Here is a 23,694-nt window from a genome sequence, read left to right as displayed (position 1 = left end):
GCAACGATGGCTGACGACGCCGCTGCTCCCGTGGTGACACCCGCGAAGAAGGGACGCAAGCCCAAGGAGGGAGGTGCGAAGAAGAAGGCCAGCAAGCCGTCACACCCGCCCACGTTGGAGATGATCGCCAAGGCGATCTCTGCCGAGAAGGATCCCAAGGGCGTCTCAGTGATGGCAATCAAGAAGTACATTCTGGCGCAGTACAAGGTGCAGCCGGTAATGTTGCGGCACATGCTGCGGCGCGCCTTCGAGGCCGGTCTCGCCTCCGGCAAGCTAACCCGGCCCAAGGGTCAAGCCGAGGCCCGTCTGCTTTCCGGCCGGTACCGCCTGGCTTCCAAGGAGAAGGCCGGAGCCGCAGCCGCCGCGCCCAAGCCCAAGAAGGTCAAGTCGCCAGCCAAGAAGGCGGCCGTGAAGAAGGTCAAGAAGGCGAAGACGCCGAAGAAGAAGGCTGCACCGGCCGCCGCCAAGAAGGCGAAGTCTCCAAAGAAGGTCAAGAAAACCCCGAAGAAGCCCGCCGCCAAGAAGGCTCCGGCGAAGAAGAAGAGCCCCAAGAAGGCAGCGAAGAAGGCGTAAGCGCGCGCGGGTGCGTGAGAAGTGTACAAAGTCAAAGATCAGTGTATATATCATCCGGCTTGTGTTGATCATGGTTTGATATAGCGTGGCACGTCCGTCAGGAGCTCTGGCGCGGCGTTTGCCGATGTAGGTGCGGATCTCATCTAGCGGCGCAGAAAGTGGCGGATCACTTTGTCATTCAAATAAAGACAGAAAGTCATCTGTCATACATGAGTCATACGTAATAAAAAATGAAGCGTGCTGCCTGTTTTGCAGTTGGCGTCGAGGAGTGCGTGAGTGAAGAATCCCGACGAAAGTATGTGCATGTGATGGCATGTATGTGCATGGTGAGCCGTCATCCAGCATGGCCGATTCGAAGAATTAAGCTCCATTGCGAATGGTACCCATTTCAGGTCAGCGTGAAACTTAGCGGTAATCCTTGGATTGCCAAACCTGCGCAGAAAATAGCGCTGACCGGGCACCGTCGCGAAATGCTAGCGCTCTTGTGGGAAAACGAACACAATGATCTCTAGTTGGTGCTGCCCGCCAATCTCATCAACCTGCATAGAAGTCGAAGTTTTTTCGCGGGTCAGAATGCGATACGCCATTGTATCAAGCGGGCTACCGGCCCTGGGACGGAAGTCCACAAATTAAAACGTACGAAAATTTCGCAATGGTTCCAACAGGTCTTGGAGCGGAAAGATGGGGAAAGTCAGGTTTTTAGTCATGGATGTCAGTGGGCGATCTCGCACTGCACGGCCTCGTCCGTGCCGAAAACCGATCATGGTGGCGCTAGTATCGTATGAACTTCGCTACAGATGGCAGCATAGTCCCGATGGAAGTCGGATCAACTGACGGACACCAATCGATTCCTTGCGGCCTGTCGGATCAAGCTTGAATATTTGTATCCATCGTATCGAATGAGTTGAGCGCCACTGATCCGGACGATGCAATGGGAAAGTATTCAAGTTTCGGGAGCTTCAGACAGCGTTTCTATAGCACACCATGCCTGCATACATCGCCCGCCATTATCTAAGCCGTGGAGGCGCCCATGCGGCCATTTTGATTTGGCCGCACGACGCCTCCGCCACATCATTCACTCCACCCCACTTCAGTACAGCTCAGACGACCGCCCAGTGCCACCTCACTCGGCACCTGCCGGCAGTTGATAACACGAGCACCAGGCCGGAGTGTCCTCGCCGGTCATATTATCCCCAAAAGGACGATCACCACTCCGGACACAGCATCCTCGCACGTTAACACATACGCAACAGCCGGCCACATCAACATGCAGGTATCCACCACCGCCCGGCTCTGTTCTAGCCTGCGATCGGCCGTCGAAGCATCGGGGGCCAGAACAGGCGGCACCGCGGCGCACCGCACGTCCCGCCGCGGCGACACGGCCCGGGAGGCCCAGAGAGTGCGGCGAACGAGACCCGCCCGTCGCTCCGTCCAGCCCCGACACTCGCAGCGCACCAGCAGGCAGCCAAAGCCGCGGGGCGGCCCGCGCCGGAGCACGACCAAAGCCAGAGCCGCGGCCGCGCCAAGCTCGTCCGTGGTCCTGAGTGGGAGACGTTCGCCAGACGGCGGCGGCGGCTCGACAACAGCACGCCGTCCACCAGCGCATGCGCGGGCCGGCCAGGCCACCGCATCGCGTGGTCAACCGGGGACTACCACGTCAACTGTGTAAAGTCCCCCCGCCGACGTGACGCCGCCGTGCGCACCACGTGACGCGCCCCGCCGCCGTCCGTGACGCGTCACTCCGTCATTCCGTCACTTCTACCAATCACCCGCAGCCTACACGCGCCCTCGCTTCGCGACGTGACGAGGGACGCCGGCAACACACGCTCCCCGCAGAGTACATCGTCTCACTCAGTCAGGCATCGGCATCCAGATCGCCGAGAACGGCAGAGTCGGCGTCCCTCAGCCAGCCGTCCTACCAGTGCCACCCGGGTACCCGCATCTCACACGCCGCCGCGGTGACGTCTCGGTGACGTCACGTATGACGTCAGGCGGGCGACGCCAGTTACTTGTCGACCAGCCCGCGGATGAAGGAGGTGATCCGGTCGGAGTCCTGAAGGCCGATGAACTTGTCGGCCACCTTGCCACCCTTGATGGCGAATACCACAGGCACGGCGCTCACCTGGCAACACCAGGTATGACGTGAAATGACATGATGTATGACAGTATGGCATCTGGCAACATGGAGGGCAGGTCGACCAATGCTTTGCAGCCTTTTGTGTTGGAAGTGCCATAGTGTAAATGTAAGGGCCAAGTAACATGCAATGGTAAGTACCAATACTTCCATCATAAGTTATCCCTCCTTCAAGACAACATGCACTAATGTCCTTTTGTGCTTTCCATCTTTAAAACATTATAATACAAATGATACATGACCAATGTACCACATAACCTCACCACTGTCTGCCTGCCTACATGAATGCATGCATGTGTGCATGCATGTCATGTGGGCAGGCATGTGGTGCACATCATGCTCACTTTTCATACAAGATGGCATGAATAAGGGTGTGTGCATGTGTGCATGCAACATGTGTGCTTGTGTGATGTCCACTGTATTGCATTTCACACATCAGCAAGGCAGTGGGAAGCAGTGTCAGCTCACCAGCCACCAAGCAACTCTTTCTTGCTTGGCCAAGCAACTACCAGGCTGGTGTTAGTAGAAGTGGACCATTGGAGACTGCAAGAGTGTAGGGCAAGTAAAAGCCCAAGATGTTCTGATCAAGAACTGAGCAAATGAGCAAGACCACTTTTCTGACCTGATAATCCATTGCCAGGTCATCATTCCAATCTGGTAATTCTTTGTCAGGTCATCATTCCCACCTGATAATCCATTGCCAGGTCATCATTCCCACCTGATAATCCATTGCCAGGTCATCATTCCCACCTGATAATCCATTGCCAGATCATCATTGTCATCAATGTCCACCTTTGCCAGGTGAACATCATCTTTGAACTGCTGCAGGGCCTCCTCCAGCCTCGGGGTCAGCTGCTTGCAGGGATTACACCACCTTTGGAGAGACATGCATTTAGTGTCAGAGAATGAAACACTCAAACAGACAAAACATCCAAAGATGCTCCTAGGTTTACCCTATAACAAGTTGAACTTATTGAATAGAGATGTGGTCTTAGAAACCTGGAGTGCAGAAACCTAGCCTACATATATCATTCCACACTCCAGACAGCCATGATTTGCCTGCATGGTTAATATCATTAGCTTGTATGATGTCTATTGACCTTGAGAGAATAAAAATACAGGATGGCATAGCTTTGAAGAAGTGATCAAATGAGAGTACAACTGCCAAACAAGTGGTTTCAGTTATTTGTGAACATCATCTCAAGATCACTAAAGAACACAATAGCATCAAGCATCACAATATACCTATTTATTTGATGTCAGTTTTCCAAATGGAACACCCAGCCATCATTCCTTTGATGCCATCAATTTTTATAAGGCACATCTAATGACACAAGGGCAGTGGAAGTCTGCTTCAGTCATTTATTTCCAGTCAGTGTCCAAAAGGGCAATATCAAATTTTGAGACAGTTAGGGGCTGTCTCATTTTTTCATACTCCTGCGATGGCATAACAATTATCATTGGCCCAAAAAAGACATCCAGGGTAACAAACAATTTATGCATTCTTAAGAAATTGCATGCTGTTTGTGTTAGGCTGCAGGTTTTAAATGCATTTTTCCTCAGAAAATACTTCTGTTCTTTAAGCCTGAACAACAACAGAAAAATGTGACACTGACCACCACAAGCAGCTTGTGGTGTCAGAGACCATGAATAAAACCCATCTTTATTAACATGAGATGCATTCAAAATTAGAATAGTCATAGATCAGGGGCCAATGTCAAAATGGTGAATAATTTTATCAGCTCATTTCACCAGACTCCTGTTCAAAAATCTTATGTCCCAATGGCCTAAGTTGTAGCACAACCTGGTATATACTATAATGGTATGGCCATCCTCCTAAACTGGTAAGGATTTCACTGCAGCACTTGCTGATAATGTGAGACATATTGAGCACCAAGCATGCAGCCTAAAAAGGAAAACCTAGCTCACTACAATAAACACAAACCACAGATGTAGGTGGGAAAAAATGACAAGGTTTGTACATTTTATCTTGCATGCTGCTGCACCAAACATGACACAAACACTAACGGATTCCAGCTAAGATCTTACTTTGCATGGAAATCAATTAGAACTGGCTTGCCGCTCTTGAGTACACGCTCTTCGAAGTCGTCCTTGTCCTGAATGTTGAAGATGTCTTGCCTGCAGCTTGACCCGTGGAATTTGCTCACTGCTGAACCAAGCATGCTTGGACGGGACAGTCGCAAAGCGCACTGGACCAGCTGTGAGGCTTTCGAACCCAGCAGTATCATATTAAAAGCAAGGAGTTACGCAACAGAAGTGTTCAACGACCTCACACAGCGCCTGCTCCCGCGCGAATAACTCGCAGTACTCTTCTTAACAATTCGCAATTTTCCCAATTCTAAGAGCGCTCACGAACTTTGCAACTACTGCGCCAGAATTGCCTGAAAAATGCAGAGAACTATGGCAATGTTCTGACGTCATATACTATAATGACCTTAAAACTGAAGATTATAAAGTTAAAATAGCTTACTTAAAAATTTTAAAGATTTTGTTGTTAATATAATTTTTGAAATTTTATAGCATATTCAAATTTTTTATTTAAATTTAGGAATAAAATCTTGAGACGTCATCAATTGACATCAATACCTTATTTTGCATGACCTTGTAAAACAAAGTTCAACTCGATGAATTCTTGATATTACCCACTTAGAATGGCTTTAAAACGAAATGTTATTGTCAGTTGATCATTGACTAGCCGCTTGTAAATATACTGACGGTGCCGCTTAGGCGTCCTTTTCTCTCAGTTCAGCTCACTTGGGTGCAGCAGACTGTAATTGCGTAAGCTAGGTGAAGTTTTATTAATTTGGTCAGCCCAGCTCGCAGCTGCTCGAATTTTGCCAATGGAATAAATAAGTTATCATGTCAGGAATGAAAAATGCTACCATTGAGACAAATAATGATACAAACGAGAGTGCCATGCTGAGAAAAAACATGTTGCCTTTGGATATTCTCCTTGGAAAGAATGTCAAAACATGGCATCAACTGAAGGAAGCAGTTGGAATTGCAGGGGACAGTGACATGCTCATTAGGCTGATGTCATTCTTTGTTGATGCTCAGTAAGTATGGACTATTTGTTGGCAGAGCAGTGTGTACTGTGGTGGATTAGATATTGATAAGTGTCACATAGGGTTGTGTGCAGTGAATTTAAGCCTGACCATGTTTGCTGTTAATTGTGTAAACTAGGAACATTATTCACATAGATAATGTTCATTGCATATGCAGTAGCATTAGTCTAATTCCTTGGATAAAAACCCAGAGATTAGATTAGTTTTGTTCAGTTCTGTCATTCATAAAGGCATGTTTTCAAAATATGAATACACCTATATCTCCTGTCATCACTTCTGCCTTCTCTGCCTCCATCCTGGTTCTTCTTTAAGGAATAAGGGTATTTCTCCAGTATTATCTCACTGTGTTTGTCACCTGCTGTGTCAAACTGATCAAGCTAGCACATTTTCTAACACTTCCCAACATTTGCCCAATATTTAATATATACCAAGCTCTGACTTCCCTGCATCCCTACACTGTGGCTCACTCTGGACATCCCTGCCTTTCCAGTAGAATCAACTACCTGTGATTTTTATCTGTATCCTCTTCACAGGGCATGGCCTGGTGCTTATTTAAGCACCCTTGCCTCAGGGTGATATGCCTTACCGTGTTCCTTGCGTCTCCCCCTTCACATGGGATTGACATGGCTGATTGTTTTCTGCATCCTATCCCTGTGCAGGGTATGGACTTGACCCTGTGCATGCCATATGTTCCTCCCATGCTTAGCTTTATACCCAACCCCATGTTCCTGACCTCTTCCCTCTCTGCACCAAGGCAGCCTGGACCCCAATGTTTCTCATGAGTCTTAACCTTGCTCTTGACAGGGGCATCGACCTGAGCGAATCACCGTCAGTCCAGCCTGATGTGGAACCGGCGCGGGAGCCGGAGCCGGAGCCGGAGCCGGTCGGCGCCAGCTCCTTCATCGTGATCCACCGGGCGGATCAGATGCACAGAGGCGGTACGGAACGGCCGGAGCGGCCGGAACGGACGCCCAGAACGGATGGAGCGGACAGGACGCATAGTCGGATCGGTCTGGTGGAACGGATGTGCCGAACAAAGGGCTGGCATGCGCGTTAATTAAATGGCTGGCCAGGAACGACTTCCTTGTTTTAAGGGGAGAGGGGCTCTGTGCTTTAAGCTCTGGGCTGTCTGTTTTGAATTGTTGGATGTTCTATCATGGCTCCTTCCCAATGAATAATTCACTATGTTTCAGCTGCGTGAAAGTGTTTCACAAGCGCAAAGAGTGGATTGCATGCTTTGATTTTGCGGGCCGCTCATGAAGGTCCTGACCAATTTCTTTCAGCTGATCAAAAATTAATCGTCTGCCACCGTTGACGTATTCCACGATTGATTTCAGTCGCTATGTTAGGGTAGATTTAATATTTTATCAACGTGCTCGCGTGGCTTTCAGTCAGTTGCCGTGGGGTGTTTTTAACCGCGTGTGCACGTGCCCCGTGGCACGTTTTCAGGGGACGCCCAGATGAGAGTGGCGGCCCGAAAACTCCAGATCAAAAACGAAGACGGGTTAGTATTGCTTTTGTCGTCTTTCTGCCTGTGTTTCAGTTGCTAGAGCGTCAGGCACTCGTATCATTTGGTAGCATACATATTGTGGCTTGTGTTCCAGCAACTGCACTTATGTGCCCGTCTTCGAGAGTTAGCCGGCAATGTCAACTTGGTGCCGAATTGGCATCTGACTGGGGCGGGGTGCCGGAGCGCATGCGTCATTAAACTTTTTCGGCAAATCATATCTTTTGAACTGGAATTTGCATGCTGGTGGTGTTTTGAACCTGCGGGTGGTGCCAGGGTCACCGGGGTTGATTGCACGCGACAAGGATCGGCCCCAAAGAGATCTTACAAAACTTGCGGTCCTGTTTTCAAATACTGCGCACATCCAGGGCGGAAGGACAGTGCCGTTCTGGCGCGCCCACAGCCCGTGCTTAAATTTAGGACATGGTTTGCCAGCCTGTGAGCCCACCTTTAAATCGAAACAACAAAATGGCAACAACGTGAGAACGTTGGCAAAAGGGAATCAAGGAACTGCGCGCCAAGCAGAACGAGGCGCGCTGTCTCGCCTGATCCGTTGAGAGCCACGCCCCCGCCCCAGGCTCGACGTGTGGCGGCCCGGAGACGACGACTACATGGCTCCTCTGCAGTACGAGTGAGTTCGCGCATCAGGCGGTCACTCGGTCGGCACCCGCCGCCACTGCGACGGCACGAGGTGGCCTGGATCGCCCCCTCTCCCTGGGTGAATCGGGGTCGCCCGTGTGACCTCTGTCTTTGGGTCTTGACATCGGCCCTCCGGCAGGAAGGATTTTCGACGTCTCATTGTCCTGACGGATGTGTTCTCGAGTGATCGGTTTGTATGCCGCTACCGTTTGCCCTCACACCTCCCCCGTCATGTGGTGGCGCCTCTGCTGGAGCCTTCCGCCACGCCACGCCACAGCGCGTGTTTCTGCGACCTTCGCCGCGTCCCCGCGGCGCAGCCCGAGCCGTGTCACGTGACCTCTGACGCGTCGCTGTGCCGTGCCTTCCAGCAGACGGAAGCCGCGCCAGCGGAGGCCGGGCGCCGCGCCCCGGCTCCGGGGAGTGCTCAAGGCCCAGGTACGGACGCCGTCCCCGGCCGCGCTGGTCGCGGCACGGCACGCGTCGCGTGGCGATCGCGGTTCATGCGAGACACATGACAGACGCCAGTCAATAATGCGGATGCGCGTAAATGTCGTCTGTTTGCACGCCGCCCTTCGTTTCTGCCTTGTGCGCTCAGTTCTGGTCTTGCAGCTCGGGCAGGTGGAGCCAATGTTCGTGAAGGATGGGTGTGGAGGCCGTGGGCGGGCGTTTTGCTGGTGTGAGCGGCACTGAGCTGCGACCGATACGGCGGCGTTGAAGGACCATGTCACGCGTGTGTAGTGTTCACGGGACCATGCGCCGCCAGTGCCCTTACTGTCCCCTGCGACACGCTGCGCTGTGTCAGTGTCAGTGGACACGCTGTCAGGTGCGCGGGTTTCCATATGCCTGTACCGATGATGCCGTGACCAGCTGTGCTATACCCGCGCTGTTCTGCGTGCTGCATGACCCGCGTTGATTGCGTCGGTCAGACACCGTGTTCGTGGCCGGTGTCACCGCAAGTCCTGTGTGCTGTGGCGCACGGGCCCTGAGAAGCCAGAGGCAGTCTTGTGCTGAGTGATGGGCCTTCAGTGTACCAGCAGGTGCTGGTTAAACGTTGTAGAACGAACTTAGATGATATTGAATGTATTTGATAGTTCTGCCTTTTGACCAGGATTTGCTGTATGATGTCGTCTAAGCAGTACTCCTGGTATATTTTTAATACATACTAGTAAGTATTGGTTCGACGACGTTTTAGAGCGAACTTTGGTTATATTATATTTGGTTATATATTGGCTGTACTCGATAGTGCTCTCTTGTAAGCAAGGTTTGCTGTATAACATTGCTTAACCCGTACCTTCTGGTATATCAAAGGCAAATAACTCAACATAAGGTCCGAACCCATGATGCCGAAAAACCAGGGATGAAGGTCTTGCTTGAATCATGTCTCGGCCACGTCTGTCTGGCTATCACCGCTCTCCCCCGTGGACGTATTGTTCTCGCCTGCTGACCCGCTGTCGGGCGGCGTCCTCAGGACGCGGTGGCACACGCCCTGGACGGTATGCTGTGGCGCGAGGCCGTGTTCCGCGGCCGGCCCATGCCGCTCGACGACGTCCGCCTTCTGGTCCGGTGAGTCGAGCCGTGTCCCGCCCCGCGCCTGACGCCGCGTCCTGCCCTACACCTCACGCCGCGTCCCGCCCCACACCTCACGCTGTGTCCTGTCTCACACCCTGGCATGGTGTCCTGTCCCACACCTGACGCCGCGTCCCGCCCCACGCCTCACGCTGTGTCCTGTCCCACACCTCACGATGTGTCCTGTCCCACACCTCGCTCGGTGTCCTGTCCCACACCTCACGCCGCTGTGTCCTGTCCCACACCTGACGCGGTGTCCTGTCCCACACCTCACGGGGTGTCCTGTCCCACACCTCACGCCGCGTCCCGCCCCACACCTCACGCTGTGTCCTGCCCCACACCTCACGCTGTGCCCTGTCCCACACCTCACGCTGTGTTCTGTCCCACACCTCACGCTGTGTTCTGTCCTACACCTCACGCTGTGTTCTGTCCCACACCTGGCGCAGTGTCCTGCCCCACACCTCACGCGGTGTACTGCCCCACACCTCACGCTGTGTCCTGTCCCACACCTCACGCTACGCTGGGCCCCGCCTACACCTCGCTGGTCCCTGGGCCCGGTCTGCGTCGGCACTGGGAGGGCGGCGGTGAGCAGTCAGACCTGTGAATGGCGTGGGTGTTAGTGTCAGCACAGCGGGCGGGGAGGGTCTCCCTGCCAGTGCGCCAAGTGGCGGAAGCCTTTTTGTTTAAGGAAAATGTCGCGATGTGATATATTTTGACTACCTGCGGAGAAGTGCGCACCGCATACTAAAAGCCACACCGCCACTATCTAGCATTATCTGCAGCCGCTGCCGCCTTCAGCCTAGAGTGTCATCACGAGATCGGACGATAACCGCAGGTACCAGAAGCCCAGCTCGTCATCCTGCCACAAAGCCCGACCTCTGCGCCGCGCCGCCAGTGCCGCCTCCTCTGACCCGCTCTCTGACCCGCCGCCCCGGCAGCACGGACGGCGAGCGTACGGCGCCGACGGTGCTGCCCTGGGACGGCACGGCGCCGGTGCTGGAACACCACGCGGAGGCGGCCCCGCTGGCGCAGCTGGGCTGCGGCCTCTGCCCGCGACTCGGCTTCAGCTCGCGCGCCGACCTCATGGCGCACCTCTGGCTTCGGTGAGCGGACGGACAGGGTCGGACGGCGGCCGCAGAACGCGCCGCCGGCGCCGGTCCAACGCTCTGCCCTGTCGCGAGATGTGGGAGCGCTGGCATACGCTGCTGGATGGAGGAAAGTTCTGCGTGGCGTATCTTGCGAACTCAGGACTTCCGCGTGGCGGGCCGCGTGTGTTTTAGACGCTATGCGTGTGTGTGGAGGAGGGAGAGACTACAGACGCCCTCCCGCGTGCGGCGAGCACCGCCCACCCCCAGCCGTGTACTGTCGGCCGGCTGTTCCTCCTGCCCCTTGAGCAGCGGCGCCACGCCGCCGCCTGAGCGCGCCGTCCCCTGCCGCAGGCACCCGCAGACGCGGGAGCGCTACCCGACCCAGTTCGTCACCAGCAAGCAGCTGTACGAGCTGGCGCACTGCACGCTGTGCTTCGGCGCCGGCTCGCTGACGGCCGGCCGGCGCGACGCCTTTCTCCAGCACTGGGACGCGTGCCACGTGACCTGTCAGATGGCCTCCGAACACGCGGCGCACGTGTGCGACGTGTGCCTGGCGGAGTTCGGCAGAGAGGAGGACAGGGATCGACACGTGGCCGAGACGCACGCGCGCCACGTGCCGCAGCAGCGCACGTGCGGCACGTGTGGCGCCTGCGTGAGAGGCACGCAGAACTACATTCGCCATCTGCGCGTGCACTACACTGAGTACAAGTTCGCTTGCAACTGGTGTCCCAACTTCAGGTGGGTGGACGCTGACGGTGTTAGGGGGGGGGGGGGGGGCGACAAGGGCACCGATGGTTAAGTCAGTCTTTCACTCGCCCTCCGTTCGCTGGGTGGTCGGGTGAATGTTACTACTCCCGTCCCACAAAGCCGACACGAGCGCTATTGGAACGGTCAGGTAACGCGGCGGCGGTGCACGATGTCAACTTTCGAGCCGCGGTTTTGGATTGGCGACGGTTGCGACATGTTGCGACTTCTGTCAGGCCTGGACCATGTCTATGTCATGCAGGGTGTGTCCGGCTCTCTGAACTTGCGCCATTGCCATAAACCGATACTTTTAGTCCGCAGATCATCGCGCTGTTTAAGCGCACGTACATCGTGCAGGTCCACCGGGTAGGGATCGTGTGTCGCAATCCATTCAGCAAAAGTTTTATCGAAATAGAAATGTCGTTCGCCAAAAGCTGAAGGAGTCAAAACAAACGAATAATTCTACCTTTTACGTAACTTGTTCAGTGCATTAGCGAGGAGCATTATCCACATAAATAGAACGGTAGTATTAGCCTTATTCTTCGAAGAAAAACCAGGGGAATGGAGATATATGTTTAGCAGAAATTTCCTGCTATCATTTCGATAAAGGCATGTCGCCGAAATATCAATCCAACTGTATCTCCGTCCTCCTGATTTTGCTCCGATGAATAAGGCTAATATTATCGTCTTTTCAATTCTACCTTTTTATGAAAAGGGCGGATACTTCGAAGAGTCTTACACTGAGAAACAGAAATCGTCCCCAAAGCGCTCATTTCCCTCACAAATTTTTGAATTTGGGCACACTGTCGGTTCGTTGCTTTTCAGGTCTTGGTTCTTAAATAATATGTAGAACGGACGCACGAATTACGTTCCAGCCGTATTAATAAAACTTCGTCTTTAGTGGTGGAGACTTTTGGCGCTATTTGAATATGTCCCTGGGTCGCAGTTCGGTTTTACGACTTTGGCCCGGGTTTGGCGTCTTAGCTTTCCCAACCTATAGGCAAGGTGAAGAGTCTGAGAGTTTGTTGCCACTTGTACCCGAAAATGATCGCTGACCGCTGGGTACCACGCGGAGTTCTCCAGCCACGCCGCGATGATTGGGGCTTTTAGGCGCGCCAGCTGATTGATCGTATGGCGCCCATCTCAGCCATGTCATCGCTCTCACGCGTGCAGTGTACGTGAGTTGTCGGCATGTTTCGTGGGGATAGAAATATCTGGAGAATCTCGTCGAATGCTATGTTCATCTACTGTTTACGCTGGTTACGGGCGGTGACCCCGGCATCAATGGCAGAAGCCGGCGCCCGGGCGCGTCCGGCCGGCGCTGGCTTGAAAGGTTAGTCCGCTGCGGTGTTATGTGCAGCTACTGGAGTCTGCGCCACTCTGGCGCAACAGGGGGTACAGGGCACGACGTGTGGCGCAAGACAGCAGTGACTGGGCGCCGGAGAAACCGCTCGGCGCGTGACGCGAGTTATGTCCAGCTACTGACGCTGGCCCCCCGATGACGCAGGAGCAGGGACGCCGACACTATGCAGGCGCACCTCGAGACCCACGAGCGCCGCTTTCTGCGCTGCGGCCTGTGCACGTTCCACACGCGCACGTTCCGCACGGCCACCGACCATCTGCGCGTGCACCTGCAGCTGCCGCTGCACGTGTGCGCCACGTGCGGCTACCGCGCCTACTCGAGCAGCCGCTACTTCAACCACCTGGATTCGCACGGAGGCCGCCGTCACCGCTGCAACATCTGTAATGCAGAGTTCACCAGCCTGGTGGGTGAGGGTGTGGTGGCCTCTGCTGGGTGAATGCCGTTACTGACTGGGACATTTCAGCATCCTGCGCCGCTCTTTTGCCCTGCGTTATTGGTTTTGTCCGTGTTCCTGGGGCGCGCACGCGCTTGGCCAGCGTGAGAAAATGAATGTTGATGTTGCGATTCATTGCGGTCGCCCGCGGCATGGCTCGAAATCTCTTTTTGGTAGCGGTTCAAACGCAGCTGAGGAACAGCAACAAATACAGAGGGTCTTCGGGTTTACGAAACACGCGGTAAGAATGTCTTGGCCATGATTCTGAAGAAGTCCGCCAGTCGGCTAAACCAACCCAGAGTCCTTGTTACCCGGGACCTGTAGTTTCATGATATAACTCAGTTGTTTTCTATGGCCGATTAAACGCCACCGCAAAGTGTCATGTAATCATCTTGTGACATCTGGACCGTGCACATGTAGCGCCGTAGTAGAACAGCTTGACCACTCTGAGGTCGTCTCTATATCAAGATAACCCATCGTCAGGAGGCCCGCCTGTACCTGACCCCACATCAACCCCACTTGACCCGCACCGCCCGCTCCCGGCAGCTGAGGAAAGCGCGCCACAAGACCCTGGTGCACCGGCGGCCGGCGGCGTTCACCTGCGAGCGGTGCGGCCTCGTGCTCTCCAGCACGTTCAGGCTGCGCCGCCACCAGGCCTCGCACACCGGCCACAAGCCGTTCCGCTGCCAGCTGTGCGGCAAGCGGCTCTCCAGCAGACAGTCGCTGCAGAACCACGCCCGCGTCTGCCCCGAGAACGACGAGCCGTTCCGCGCCGCCGCCGTCGTGGAGGTTGTGACCACGTGAGCGCGCGCGGCGACGCGCCGCGAGTCGGGCGGGGCGCGGTCGGACGCGCCCGGATGTGGGGAGAGCAGTCGCATGGCCGGCGTCCGGCTGACTTGTGTCGCACAGACGCGCGGGCGGTGCCGTCTCCTGCTGCGGCGCGTGGAGTGCGTAATACAGGGCTGGCGGCGGTGGAGATGAGACTGCGCGGATGTTTGCGGAGGGCCGACGACCGCGCGCACGTTCCTGATGCGGTTTAGATCACGAAAACCAAATCCCACTGCATTCCCGCGGCACGCGGAAAGAGCGCCAGTCGCTGTCACCGGTAGCCGAGCCAGAACCCACGCAAACGGGTGGATCGCTGCTAGGAAATGCCTCCAAATGTTAAGTTTGGGAGCCAGGTGTCAGTGCATGATTCATAAGGCTCACTGCTTACCCACAAATGGCACGCCTAGTCGCTAGCTGTCCCCAGTCTGGTTGGTTCAACGGAACCCACGAATCTGATGGTGGACTGTTCGCACGGGTGGACCGTGTGCTTGCCGGCCGGTTGTGTGGTGACGTTGGCGGAGGCACCGCGCCCAGGCTTTCTGCAAGACATTTATCAGATAAACTGCGCCTCACGAGCCTACGGTTTGTAATTTCTACGTAATCTCTCACGTAATTCGTATGCCCATTCCGAACTTTCAATTGCTGAGTGGGAGTACACTGCTAACGTCGAACCAGTGTTTCCATGCGGTCATGTCCACTAGTCGCGTTACACGTTTTACGGGCCGTCGTGATTAGTTCGGTCAGGTGGCAGTCAAAGTCCTGAGGCCCGCGAAATTATCAAACAGTTTCCACACACGCTTCTACGTCTTCAACGTGCAAATCGAGTGCTTCCCAGCGTTCTTCGGGCGTGAAAATGAAATTGGGTGTCGCCGCAACGTTGCAGGCAGCGTGAGCCCGGAGGAATGAGTCGCGTGCAAATGCGTGGAAGACTGCAGCGGAACACACCAGGTACATGTGTCGTCCAAAACTACGTGGTGTGCACTCTATCCCAGGCCGCGACAGCACAAGAGCCTCCATCCGACCCGGCGGGTCAAATGCGCAATATCGACCAATCGGTGTTTCACACACCGCCGCAATTCTCCCGGCAGACTTGACCGAAATATCCCGGCAGCAAACCTAGGACGACTTTCCGCAATCCGCCCTCCCGCTCATGGGTGCACGGAGATCAAGTAAATTTGGCGGCGGCACGGCCCTCAGCCACAGCGCGGCGAACTTGTTCGGGCACTACGAGGAGGCCCGCTCAGAGATTATTATGACCGCATCACTCACACTAGTGTATTCTTAAACGGACTCCTCACTTACCCCGGGCCATATGGCCGATACACGCGGTTGATTTCTTTGTCACACGTCAACCGTCCCGCACATTTTCACACTTTGAAGCGCCCTTCATGTTGGCTTTCGGACATTGCATCCCCGTCGCTAAATCTGCGGTTGGACCTGGTTATCGAATTCCACGCCTTCACACAAACGCGACAAAATGTTCATTGCCTAGTGGAATCAGTCGCGAGAGCTGGCTCGTAGTAGTCCGAAGACGCGTCCTTCGCGGTGCTCGCTGCACATCCCTCCCCGCAGCCGAACTCTCAACAAAACAAAAACCGCTGCAATAGTGCATGTATTGTCCTTCCGCACAGACGGCCTGTCTCCAGGTCGCGTCACAGTGCGGGTCACCAAACACAAGCATCGCTACAGAGCACGTGTATTCGCCAGAAGCAATGCACATCATGTACGTGGTGGGCCGCGCGCCGGAGCCGCCATGAAAACAACATCGATCATGAGGGAGCTTTATTTACGAAACGCCGTTCTCGGTTTTCAGACGCAGGACCCATCCCGCACTTTGACAAGGCCGCACCAACAAAACAGGGCAAACAACTTTAGAATGAAAGACACAAAATAAACCAGTCCAAAAACACAACGCGCAGGGATGGAGGTGACTATGTGGTTGTTACACTGATTCAACGCAAACGCACAGACACTTGAATACCTGCGACGACCCGACCTAGAGCCTTACAAAATCACCCCTGCCCAGAAGCGTGGTTGCCAGGTGCCAGGCGAGTCATTTTCACCCCACGTCAGTAGCAGTCACGGTACGTCAAAGTACGGAGCATACGGCGGGACAGGGTACGGTCCGGTCGGGTGCTTTACCTGGCGCGTGCGCCTGTGTCGCAGCGCGGGGTTCCTGAAGGGAGGGCCGGCCGGCCGGGCGCGCGCCTGCCAAACCGCCCGGCCGCGAGGCGTCCGCCGCTCCGCACGGCCGCGGGCCAGCCAGACAGAGCCACGCCGCTCAGGCCGAGGGGAGAACGAGAGCAGGCGAACAGACCAGACCAGACCACGAGTCGGTTAGCGGGTCAGCCGGGGCCACCGCACGTCGGGTCACACGCCAGGACCGGGCCAGGGGCAGCACAGTCACCCGCGGACAGCGGATACCAGGGCGCTGACGAGGCGAAGGCATTGGCGGCGCACAAGCGGAGCCTCCCTGAGCGAACTGCGAGGTCAGAGGGCACCCGCCGGCCACACCCGTCTACTCCGCCCACCCCTGTCCCGAAGGTCGCGAACAGCACTACTCCCACTACGACCGCTGGAGTCGACTGGCGACGACCCAATGCCTGCCTAAGTCGGATGAGGCCAGTTGCTCCTACGGAGAGGTCGGTTCCGTACCTGTGGCAGAGCTCCTCGGTCCTCACGGCCGCGCCCCTAGCGAGACGGGACAGGCGAAACGAAACACCACACGTGCGTGACGGAGTGGACCCCAGATTCCGGGTGACGTTCGCTGACGACTCCCCCCCCCCCCCCCCCCTCTCTGTCTCTCCCCTCCCGCGAGGGACAATGCGACTGGGTCAATTTGCGGCGTCATAACGTGCATCGGTCAACCCCCCAGGCGGCGAACAGGAGAGACAAGTTAGGCGACGGACGCGAGTGCACGAGGCGGCATGGCAATTTCAGCGGCACGACAATCGAGAGATCACGTCAAGTTCTAAACGAGCGTTTGGCACCCGACAACCACGCTGTCCAGCCCTCGCCGAGAACGTCTCGCCCCCCTCGCGCGCGCCGGCGCCGGCGGCGGCCCCGTGAACACCGGACACCATGGCAGGTCGAGCACTACACGTGTCATCACATCGCACGCGCTGCACAGATTAGAAGAGAGAGAGAGAAAGAGCGAGTGACCGATGCAGCTCGACACCGGCAGCGGCGGGGTGCACGACACACACACACGGTCAGTCCGGCGGCGCTGCCTTGAGCAAGGCGCCCGGGCGGGCGTCGTCCAGCGCAGCTCGGCTCCGGCGGCGCGCAGAGCACAAAGTGGCGCGGCAATCACACAAGACGAACGACGAACAACGCAACCGGCAGACAATTTACGCATTGAATGGGCTACACCTGGCATATCTGAAAAAGACCGAACAGTGTTTATAGCAGAGCGCCGCCCCGGCGCGGCCACCCTGGAAGAGGCGCACGGGTTAGGTGGGCGGGCGGCGCACTTACCGGCGCGCTGCGGCGTCCTCGGCCGGCGCCGGGTCGCTGGCCGTGCCGTCTCCTGTGCCGCCGCCGCGCCACACACCACATGGCACAGCACACCACGTCACGTCACACACACACTGCGCTCCAGCTCTCGCGGCCCCCGACGGCCTGACGTTACTGCGGCCGACGGCCGGCGGCACGCTGGCGCCCCGGCGGCGGTCGTTACGTTACGCTGCGTGCGTGTGCGCGCGCGCGGCCGCAGCGCCGCCACTCACCGAGACAATGATGGACAGGGCCGGAGCTGGCGGGCGCGGCTAGTTGTCGCCCGAGCCCGGGTAGCCGCCGTACTGGCCATAGCCGCCCGGAGCGCCGCCGCCGCCGTAGCCGCCGCCGAAGTTGTACTGCTGCGGCTGGCCGTAGCCACCGGGCGCGCCGCCGCCGCTGGCCGGCGTCGGCGCCTGCGACTGTGGCTGCTGCTGCTGCTGCTGCTGCTGGCGACGCAGACAGCGGCGGCCGGTTAGCACTACGACGCCACGCTCGCCACTCACCAGGATTCGACGATGGCGTCTCAGTGCTTTGAGCTAGGAAACTGGGTACTTAACCGGTACATTAGCGTACATAGCGTGTTAACATGCTTCCACATAACACTGGCCCTCGCACCCACCAATTACAGCCCTCACTTCGCGGCGAGTCAGAAAAATGACCTCTCGACCCACGTGGTCAGCGCCGACACCACGACGGAATCCCATCCCGCAGCAAAAAAGTCCCGCGGTGAGATTCGAGCACCCGCCCCTCACCTTGCTGCTCTTCATCTGTTGCTCGAGCTTCTCGGCCTCGGCCATCAGGCCCTGAGAGCGGTAGTACTCCAGCCACTGAGCGCTGTAGTCGGCCTGCGCGCCGTTGGCGGCCGGCTGAGCCGCCGCCGGCTGCGCGGCCGCCGGCTGCGCGCCGCCGCCGCCGGCCGCCGCCTTGTTGGCCTTGCTCTGCTGCTCGATGGCCTCAGCCTCGCGGATCATGCCCATGTTGCGGTAGTACTCGGCCCACTGGGCGCTGAAGTCCTGGCCGCCGCCGGGGTTCATGCCGGGCGCGTTGCCTGCGAACCGGCGCGGCGCCGTCAGACGGGCTGAGCAGGCAGGAGCCGAAAACGCGGGGAGGCACGGGCGCAACTGCGGGCGGGGTGGGGGGGGGGGGGGGAGGGGAGGCGCGGGGGGGCGGCGGGTGTAGAATGTTAGCCGGCGGGCTGGCTGGAATGAACGACTGGTCCGAGAGTTCGACAACGAGATTATCTGGTTATGTGCCACTCAGGTGAGCAACTCCACAACCTGGCACGAAACGGCAAACAAACGTGACGGCCAGCCCAGCTTCGTCTGGATGCAACAGAACCTCGCGTCGCCTGGCTGTCCATTTCGCAAGTACCTGTCTATTTCAACTGAACTGCTGTGACGCGAAAACAAAATACGCGCGGAAAGCCAGATGTGCAGCAGCGTGACCAGCACCGTGCCATACATTACGAACTTAACAAGTTGTCGTCACTGAGATGACGGCTGCGTTGCAGCAGAACATTTGACGAATCAAACGGAGCAGATGACATTTGTCTCGACTGACCTGAGAGGTGGCCGCACTCGGGTGGGGGGGTCGGACTCGGGCACTGACCTTGTGTGACGAGGTAGGTGCCGTTCTCACATATACCACCTCCCCTATTGCAACCCCCCATGAACAATCGTCGGGGCCCGAGTCGTGCTTTCGATGTGCACGCATGGAGCTCTGGGCGGGTAATTAAACCCCGTGTTTTGCAGTTTGAACTGCACGTTCGGTGCGGCGACAGCGGCAACCAGTCAGCGCATTAATGAATATTCTTAATCAACCAGTCAGTATAATGCCTTTCATGTCCGAATGCCTCATTTATCTCCCCTTAAGTGATCTTGCGCACCGGTCACCGCCGCCAGGCGGACCCCCCCCCCCCCCCCCCCCTTACCACCCGCGTCATTGGGGCTTTACGACGCACTCAGCTGCTGAGGCTATATGGCGTCCCCTGCCCCTCACCCCAGCAGGAAGGCGGACACCGCGGGGAAGCGAACCCCGTACCTCTGGTTTCCCAGACGCGCAGTGGTCAACGCAGACGCGGTTACCCCCCCCCCCCCCCCCCCCCCTCTCGCCGGTGCCATATGGTGAAGATAGCGGCGCCCGTCCCAAGAGTGCCGGTGGCGCGCCCGGGACCGCCAGCCCACACCCGACACCGCCCGTCCAGCCTCGTCGCACGACCTCGTGACAACCGCGCCGAGCCCGCTAGTTCGTACCCCGCCCCCGCCCTGGAGCTACGCTACGGGTATGCGAGTGCGCGCGCCGCGCCGCGGCCGCCCAGACTGACCTGGCGCTGCCTGCGGCTGCGGGCCGGGGCCGGGACCGGGGCCGGGGCCGCCGGGCGCCTGGCCGCCCTGGCCGCCGTAGTACTGGGCGTAGTAGCTGTTCCAGCCGCCGTCCTGTTTACCGGGGGTCGTTCTGCTGCTGGCCCCACACGCCCGGGTTGTGGAAGTTGTTGCCCCAGCCCTGCGGCGGTAGGGGCCGCCCGGTCCGCCCGGTCCCGGGCCGCCGGGACCGCCGGGACCGCCGAACGGACCGCCCGGGCCGCCGGGACCGCATGGCTGAAACCACACGGCGGGCGTCAGCGGAGGGCGTGGCACAGCTGCCGCCGCGGCGACACACGCGCGCACGAACGAGACACGCGCAGACCAGACGCCGCCGCAGCAACCGCGGCGGCCACCGCACGGCGCGAGCGTGCTACCGAGCCGCCGGCACAGGCAGCGTCCACTCGCGGGCAGATGAGCCACCGCGCGTGGCGTCACTAGGCCGGAGCTGCCCTTGAACACGGACGTCTCATCAGGGTTGGCCAGCGGCCGGCGCTCGCAGCGCGCGCCAGTCAGCACACTGCCCCTGGCCGTCCCCCCCCTCCCCCCCTCCCCCCCCCCTGTCGATGCGGAAGGCCACACCGGCCGGCCGGCGGGGGGCAGCTCACCTCCTGTTTGCCCGTCGCGGCCCATGGGCCCGCCGGGGCGCGGCCGTAGCCGCCGCCGCCCCCAGCCGCCGCCGCAGCCGCGGCCCGCCCCATCTGGTCGCGCTTCATCACGCTCTCGATCAGCTCCTGGATGATGACCTTGGCGTGCTCGATCTGGTCGGGCGTGCCACGTCACTGTCGCCAGCCGCTCGTTGCGGCCGCTGGATGTTACTGCTGGAACTGAATGTTGGCGGCCCGTGTCGTTCTGCACCTTCTTGATCATCTCGCCGCCCTTGCCGATGACGACGCCGACGGCCGCCTGCGGCACCGTCACCTGGCGGCGCGCCACGCCGGCGTCAGCGAGGCGCGCGCGACGCGGGCCACGGCCGCCGCCACCGACGTTATCGCAGCTGACAAACAGACGCCCACGGGCCCCGGTGAGTCAGAGCGTCGGGCGGCGCGGCCATGACGCACGGCACGCTGCGAACTTCGCGACGGGGCTCGATCACTTCAGACAGATGTTTCGGAGACCGGCCCACGTCATGGGCACAGCGACGTCCGCGCCCGGCTGCGGCGCGCGGCTGTTTACACTGCGCCGGCACATGCCGCGGACCCGACGCCGTGCAGTGTAGTGATGGTATTTCCGGCGTTCAGTTGAAAGTCTGAGCACCAGCGAGTTCCACCACGGCTATGTCGCAGGGGTAGAGTACCAGAAGTCTTGTAAAAGCAGAAATCTGGCTCTATTTTCTGCTAGCCGACGCGAAAAACAAAACGAACGCCACCCACGCCGTTTCGCCCGAATGTAACGGACCAGCGACCCAAGTACAAAACTGTACCCGTGCACCTCGCCCGAGTCATTGTAACGGGGCCCGCACGATAGCCCCGCACCAGGCCCGGGTGGCATCGCCTTTGCCAGCAGCTGTGGCACTAGCCGGTGTTCCCTGGACGGGGCCCCAGTCCGCCCCCGCACGTACCCGATGACCTCAACAAGCCATCGACCGGCCCGTCGACTGTACGCGCCGGAGGTGCTCAATTCAACATCAACATCTTCCGCTACCGAGCCGGGCTACTAGATACACCGTAGTGTAGTGTGAGAAGGGCACAGGACCCGGTATGAAGTATGTGAGCTACAATGACCGCTGGGGTGGTGCTCACTCTGCGCACGATACGGTGACACCTTCCTGGCCACTCCATTCCATTATCAATGGCGGCGGCGGACGCCACACAGAGCTTGCGAATGATTCCGGCTAGTGCTCGCGACTGGGAAGCCCCGCCGCTCGGCAGTCCCCGCGCACAGATAGGCTGCCTCGGCGACCAGCGGATTGGGCCGGCAGCCGGCCGTCGCGACCTTTACACGCTAACCGGGGAACCTCGGCCATCGCCGGCGGCCGCCCCGCTGGACCGCTCCCTCGCAACGTTGGCTGCGGCGCAGCTGGCCGGCGCTGCGTCAAGAGCGATCGCAGACGGCACGGAACCCCGATGACAACTCATTGAAAAAAATGAATTGCAGTCCTGCTCAGCGTCGAAACGCCAAGCCGTCCGGGCTGGGCCTCCAAGCCATGACCACGCTTATGGTCAAAATACAGTCCTGAACATTCCCGTCCATAGACCCAGTTATCGCTTTATCCAGTTATCGCTCCAGTGGGAACTTGGTCCGCTGCACGACAGTTACCTTCCTTTGGGGCGTTTCGCACACTTTTCAATAAAAGCAGGTACACCACGTGCGACTGCCAGGCGCGCTGACTACTGTCGCGCGTAGAACGCGCCGACCGCAGCGCTAGCGCACACCGACAACCGCTTTCGTCACCAGTCTTCTCCGCTCTCCTCGCCAATGTCCACACCTGGCCGGGCCGCCTGTCAGCGCCAGCATCACGTGACGGCGCCGCGCCGCGGCCCGCGCGCCTCGCCGCCGGCACGTACCTCCTGCGAGCTGCTGCCCGTAGCCGCGGCCGTAGCCGCCCTGCGGGCCGCCGCCCGCCGCCCCCGCCCGCCGCCGCCGCCGCCACCCGCCAGGGCCGTAGTTGTCCTTCTCGGCCATCAGGTCGAACACCAGCTGCTTGGCGCGCTGTGGAGGTGTGCGGCGCGTTACGAGGCTGCACCGCGTCTCGTGGCTTGACAGGCGTCGGGGAGAAAACTCGCAGACAGGACTGGTGATAATCGGGGTTGCAGATGCGTCTGGTGCCCGGCCCGTCGGCCACGGCCGGCAACCAGGCCGGCCTGATAGCGGTGGGACGATCGGCCGAGCCCGGCCGCCGCCCGACGGGACAGCGGAGGGGGGGGGGGAGGGGAGGGGAGGGGGGACGAGTCCTGCGGATAGCAGCTGACTCAGAGCGGCAAACACCCCCGATAGCGACCGGCGGTGATCCGGCGGTGCAAGCCTCCAATGCAATTCCGGTGGCGGCCTCTGCCACGGCGGGGCCGGGCACGGGCGGGTCCGATCGCCGCGATCTGACCGGCGCCGCTCCGCCTTGGACGCCGGCGGCTGCTGCAGCGCTACAGCGGCGGAGAGCGCGGCAGATGTCTGGTGTCAACACACCAGTCACGACTCGTCGTCCCAGTCCCGGCGAGGCTACTATCAAACTCCACTCCCGGCCGCCGGGCGGCTTGTGGCGTTAGCGAATCCTGCCGGTGCTGTGGCGCCTGGCGGACCGCCGACCGGGCCGGGGTTGTGCCCGGCCGACAGGTCCGGACGCCGCCCTCCCCCACCCCCATTGCCACCCACCACTAGGAGGGCTAGTCAGCAGGACCGTATCACGGATCAACGCAGTCTCAAAAATGATCACGGGTCGACGTGTTCCCAACGAGTCTACGCATTGACGTCTTAATCACACATCGTCAAACGAAAATCCCAACATTGCCGGCGTCGCCACGGAGCCTCTGGTCCGTGAAAGCCCCCTGCAACCGGGATCGAACCCAGCGCCCAGTCCAAGGCCAGCCCGAGCCGGACTGACCTCGATCTGTTTGAGGTCGCCGGTAATGCGCAGCGGCTTCTCGGGCGCGCTGGCGTATATGCCGTCCTGCACCACCACCATCTTGGAGCCGCTGTTGTCCTGCAGCTGCTTGATCGTCTCACCGCCCTTTGGCGGCGGCGGGGGCACGCCAGGGTCAGTCGGGTTAGAGCCTGGGTCAGACCGGCTCCATCAGGCCAGCACAGCCACAGAGTGCGGGCCGCGCGCCGCACAATGGACGCTAACTGGACGCCACGCCTCACTAAAAGTAAGGACTGAGCAACAGTTCTGCTTTAATTGAGTATGATTGGCGATCAATAATGTTGCATCATGACCCATC

The 23,694-nt window shown here is 58.6% G+C and overlaps 4 protein-coding genes and 1 long non-coding RNA gene across 5 annotated transcripts; 2 read left to right on the top strand and 3 right to left on the bottom strand.

Annotated features, from left to right (window-relative positions):
* Positions 1-6: 6 nt before the first annotated feature.
* Positions 7-573, top strand: LOC119095186 (histone H1-like). The gene has a single exon (XM_037218061.1). The coding sequence runs from the start codon at positions 7-9 to the stop codon at positions 571-573; it is 567 nt and encodes a 188-aa protein (XP_037073956.1).
* Positions 574-1,724: 1,151 nt separating this feature from the next.
* LOC119095425 (thioredoxin, mitochondrial-like) lies at positions 1,725-5,057 on the bottom strand. Its single transcript, XM_037218256.1, has 3 exons — positions 4,757-5,057; positions 3,458-3,581; positions 1,725-2,695 (listed from the first exon to the last, which is right to left on the bottom strand). Exons 1-3 carry the CDS (start codon positions 4,954-4,956, stop codon positions 2,579-2,581), a joined length of 441 nt encoding a protein of 146 aa, XP_037074151.1. The 5' UTR covers positions 4,957-5,057; the 3' UTR covers positions 1,725-2,578.
* A 5,418-nt stretch (positions 5,058-10,475) lies between these two features.
* LOC119095184 (zinc finger protein 69 homolog) lies at positions 10,476-13,937 on the top strand. Its single transcript, XM_037218060.1, has 4 exons — positions 10,476-10,608; positions 10,945-11,331; positions 12,845-13,103; positions 13,680-13,937. The coding sequence occupies exons 1-4, from the start codon at positions 10,589-10,591 to the stop codon at positions 13,935-13,937; spliced, it is 924 nt and encodes a 307-aa protein (XP_037073955.1). The 5' UTR covers positions 10,476-10,588.
* Positions 13,938-15,643: 1,706 nt separating this feature from the next.
* On the bottom strand, positions 15,644-17,785 carry LOC119095428 (uncharacterized). Its single transcript, XR_005093897.1, has 2 exons — positions 17,690-17,785; positions 15,644-17,342 (listed from the first exon to the last, which is right to left on the bottom strand). It is a non-coding gene; the product is annotated as an uncharacterized LOC119095428 (long non-coding RNA).
* A 66-nt stretch (positions 17,786-17,851) lies between these two features.
* LOC119095183 (far upstream element-binding protein 1) lies at positions 17,852-23,693 on the bottom strand (the record flags this gene model as incomplete). The annotated part of the gene is made up of 8 exons (XM_037218059.1): positions 23,690-23,693; positions 23,358-23,527; positions 22,417-22,471; positions 20,639-20,850; positions 20,516-20,580; positions 19,783-19,961; positions 18,212-18,507; positions 17,852-17,902 (listed from the first exon to the last, which is right to left on the bottom strand). Coding segments are annotated over exons 1-8 (1,032 nt in total), but the record flags the coding sequence as incomplete, so codon positions are not given.
* Between the last annotated feature and the right edge of the window lies 1 nt (position 23,694).

This window comes from Pollicipes pollicipes, unplaced genomic scaffold (genome assembly GCF_011947565.3).
Source record: "Pollicipes pollicipes isolate AB1234 unplaced genomic scaffold, Ppol_2.1 Scaffold_4219;HRSCAF=4965_pilon_pilon_pilon, whole genome shotgun sequence".
Lineage (NCBI taxonomy): Eukaryota > Metazoa > Arthropoda > Thecostraca > Pollicipedomorpha > Pollicipedidae > Pollicipes > Pollicipes pollicipes.
The sequence above is the reverse complement of the archived record's forward strand: the minus strand, read 5'-3'. Positions and strand labels throughout refer to the sequence as shown.

What these genes read in the sequence shown, in the direction of transcription:
- LOC119095186 (XM_037218061.1), top strand. Translation starts at nt 7, where the DNA reads ATGGCTGACGACGCCGCTGCTCCCGTGGTGACACCCGCGAAGAAGGGA.
- LOC119095425 (XM_037218256.1), bottom strand. Translation starts at nt 4,956, where the DNA reads ATGATACTGCTGGGTTCGAAAGCCTCACAGCTGGTCCAGTGCGCTTTG. An exon ending in CTAATTGATTTCCATGCAAA is followed by an intron (nt 3,582 to 4,756) that starts GTAAGATCTTAG and finishes GTCTCTCCAAAG; the next exon opens with GTGGTGTAATCCCTGCAAGC. An exon ending in ATCTGGCAATGGATTATCAG is followed by an intron (nt 2,696 to 3,457) that starts GTGGGAATGATG and finishes TGGTGTTGCCAG; the next exon opens with GTGAGCGCCGTGCCTGTGGT.
- LOC119095184 (XM_037218060.1), top strand. Translation starts at nt 10,589, where the DNA reads ATGGCGCACCTCTGGCTTCG. An exon ending in ATGGCGCACCTCTGGCTTCG is followed by an intron (nt 10,609 to 10,944) that starts GTGAGCGGACGG and finishes CCCCTGCCGCAG; the next exon opens with GCACCCGCAGACGCGGGAGC. An exon ending in ATGCAGAGTTCACCAGCCTG is followed by an intron (nt 13,104 to 13,679) that starts GTGGGTGAGGGT and finishes CGCTCCCGGCAG; the next exon opens with CTGAGGAAAGCGCGCCACAA.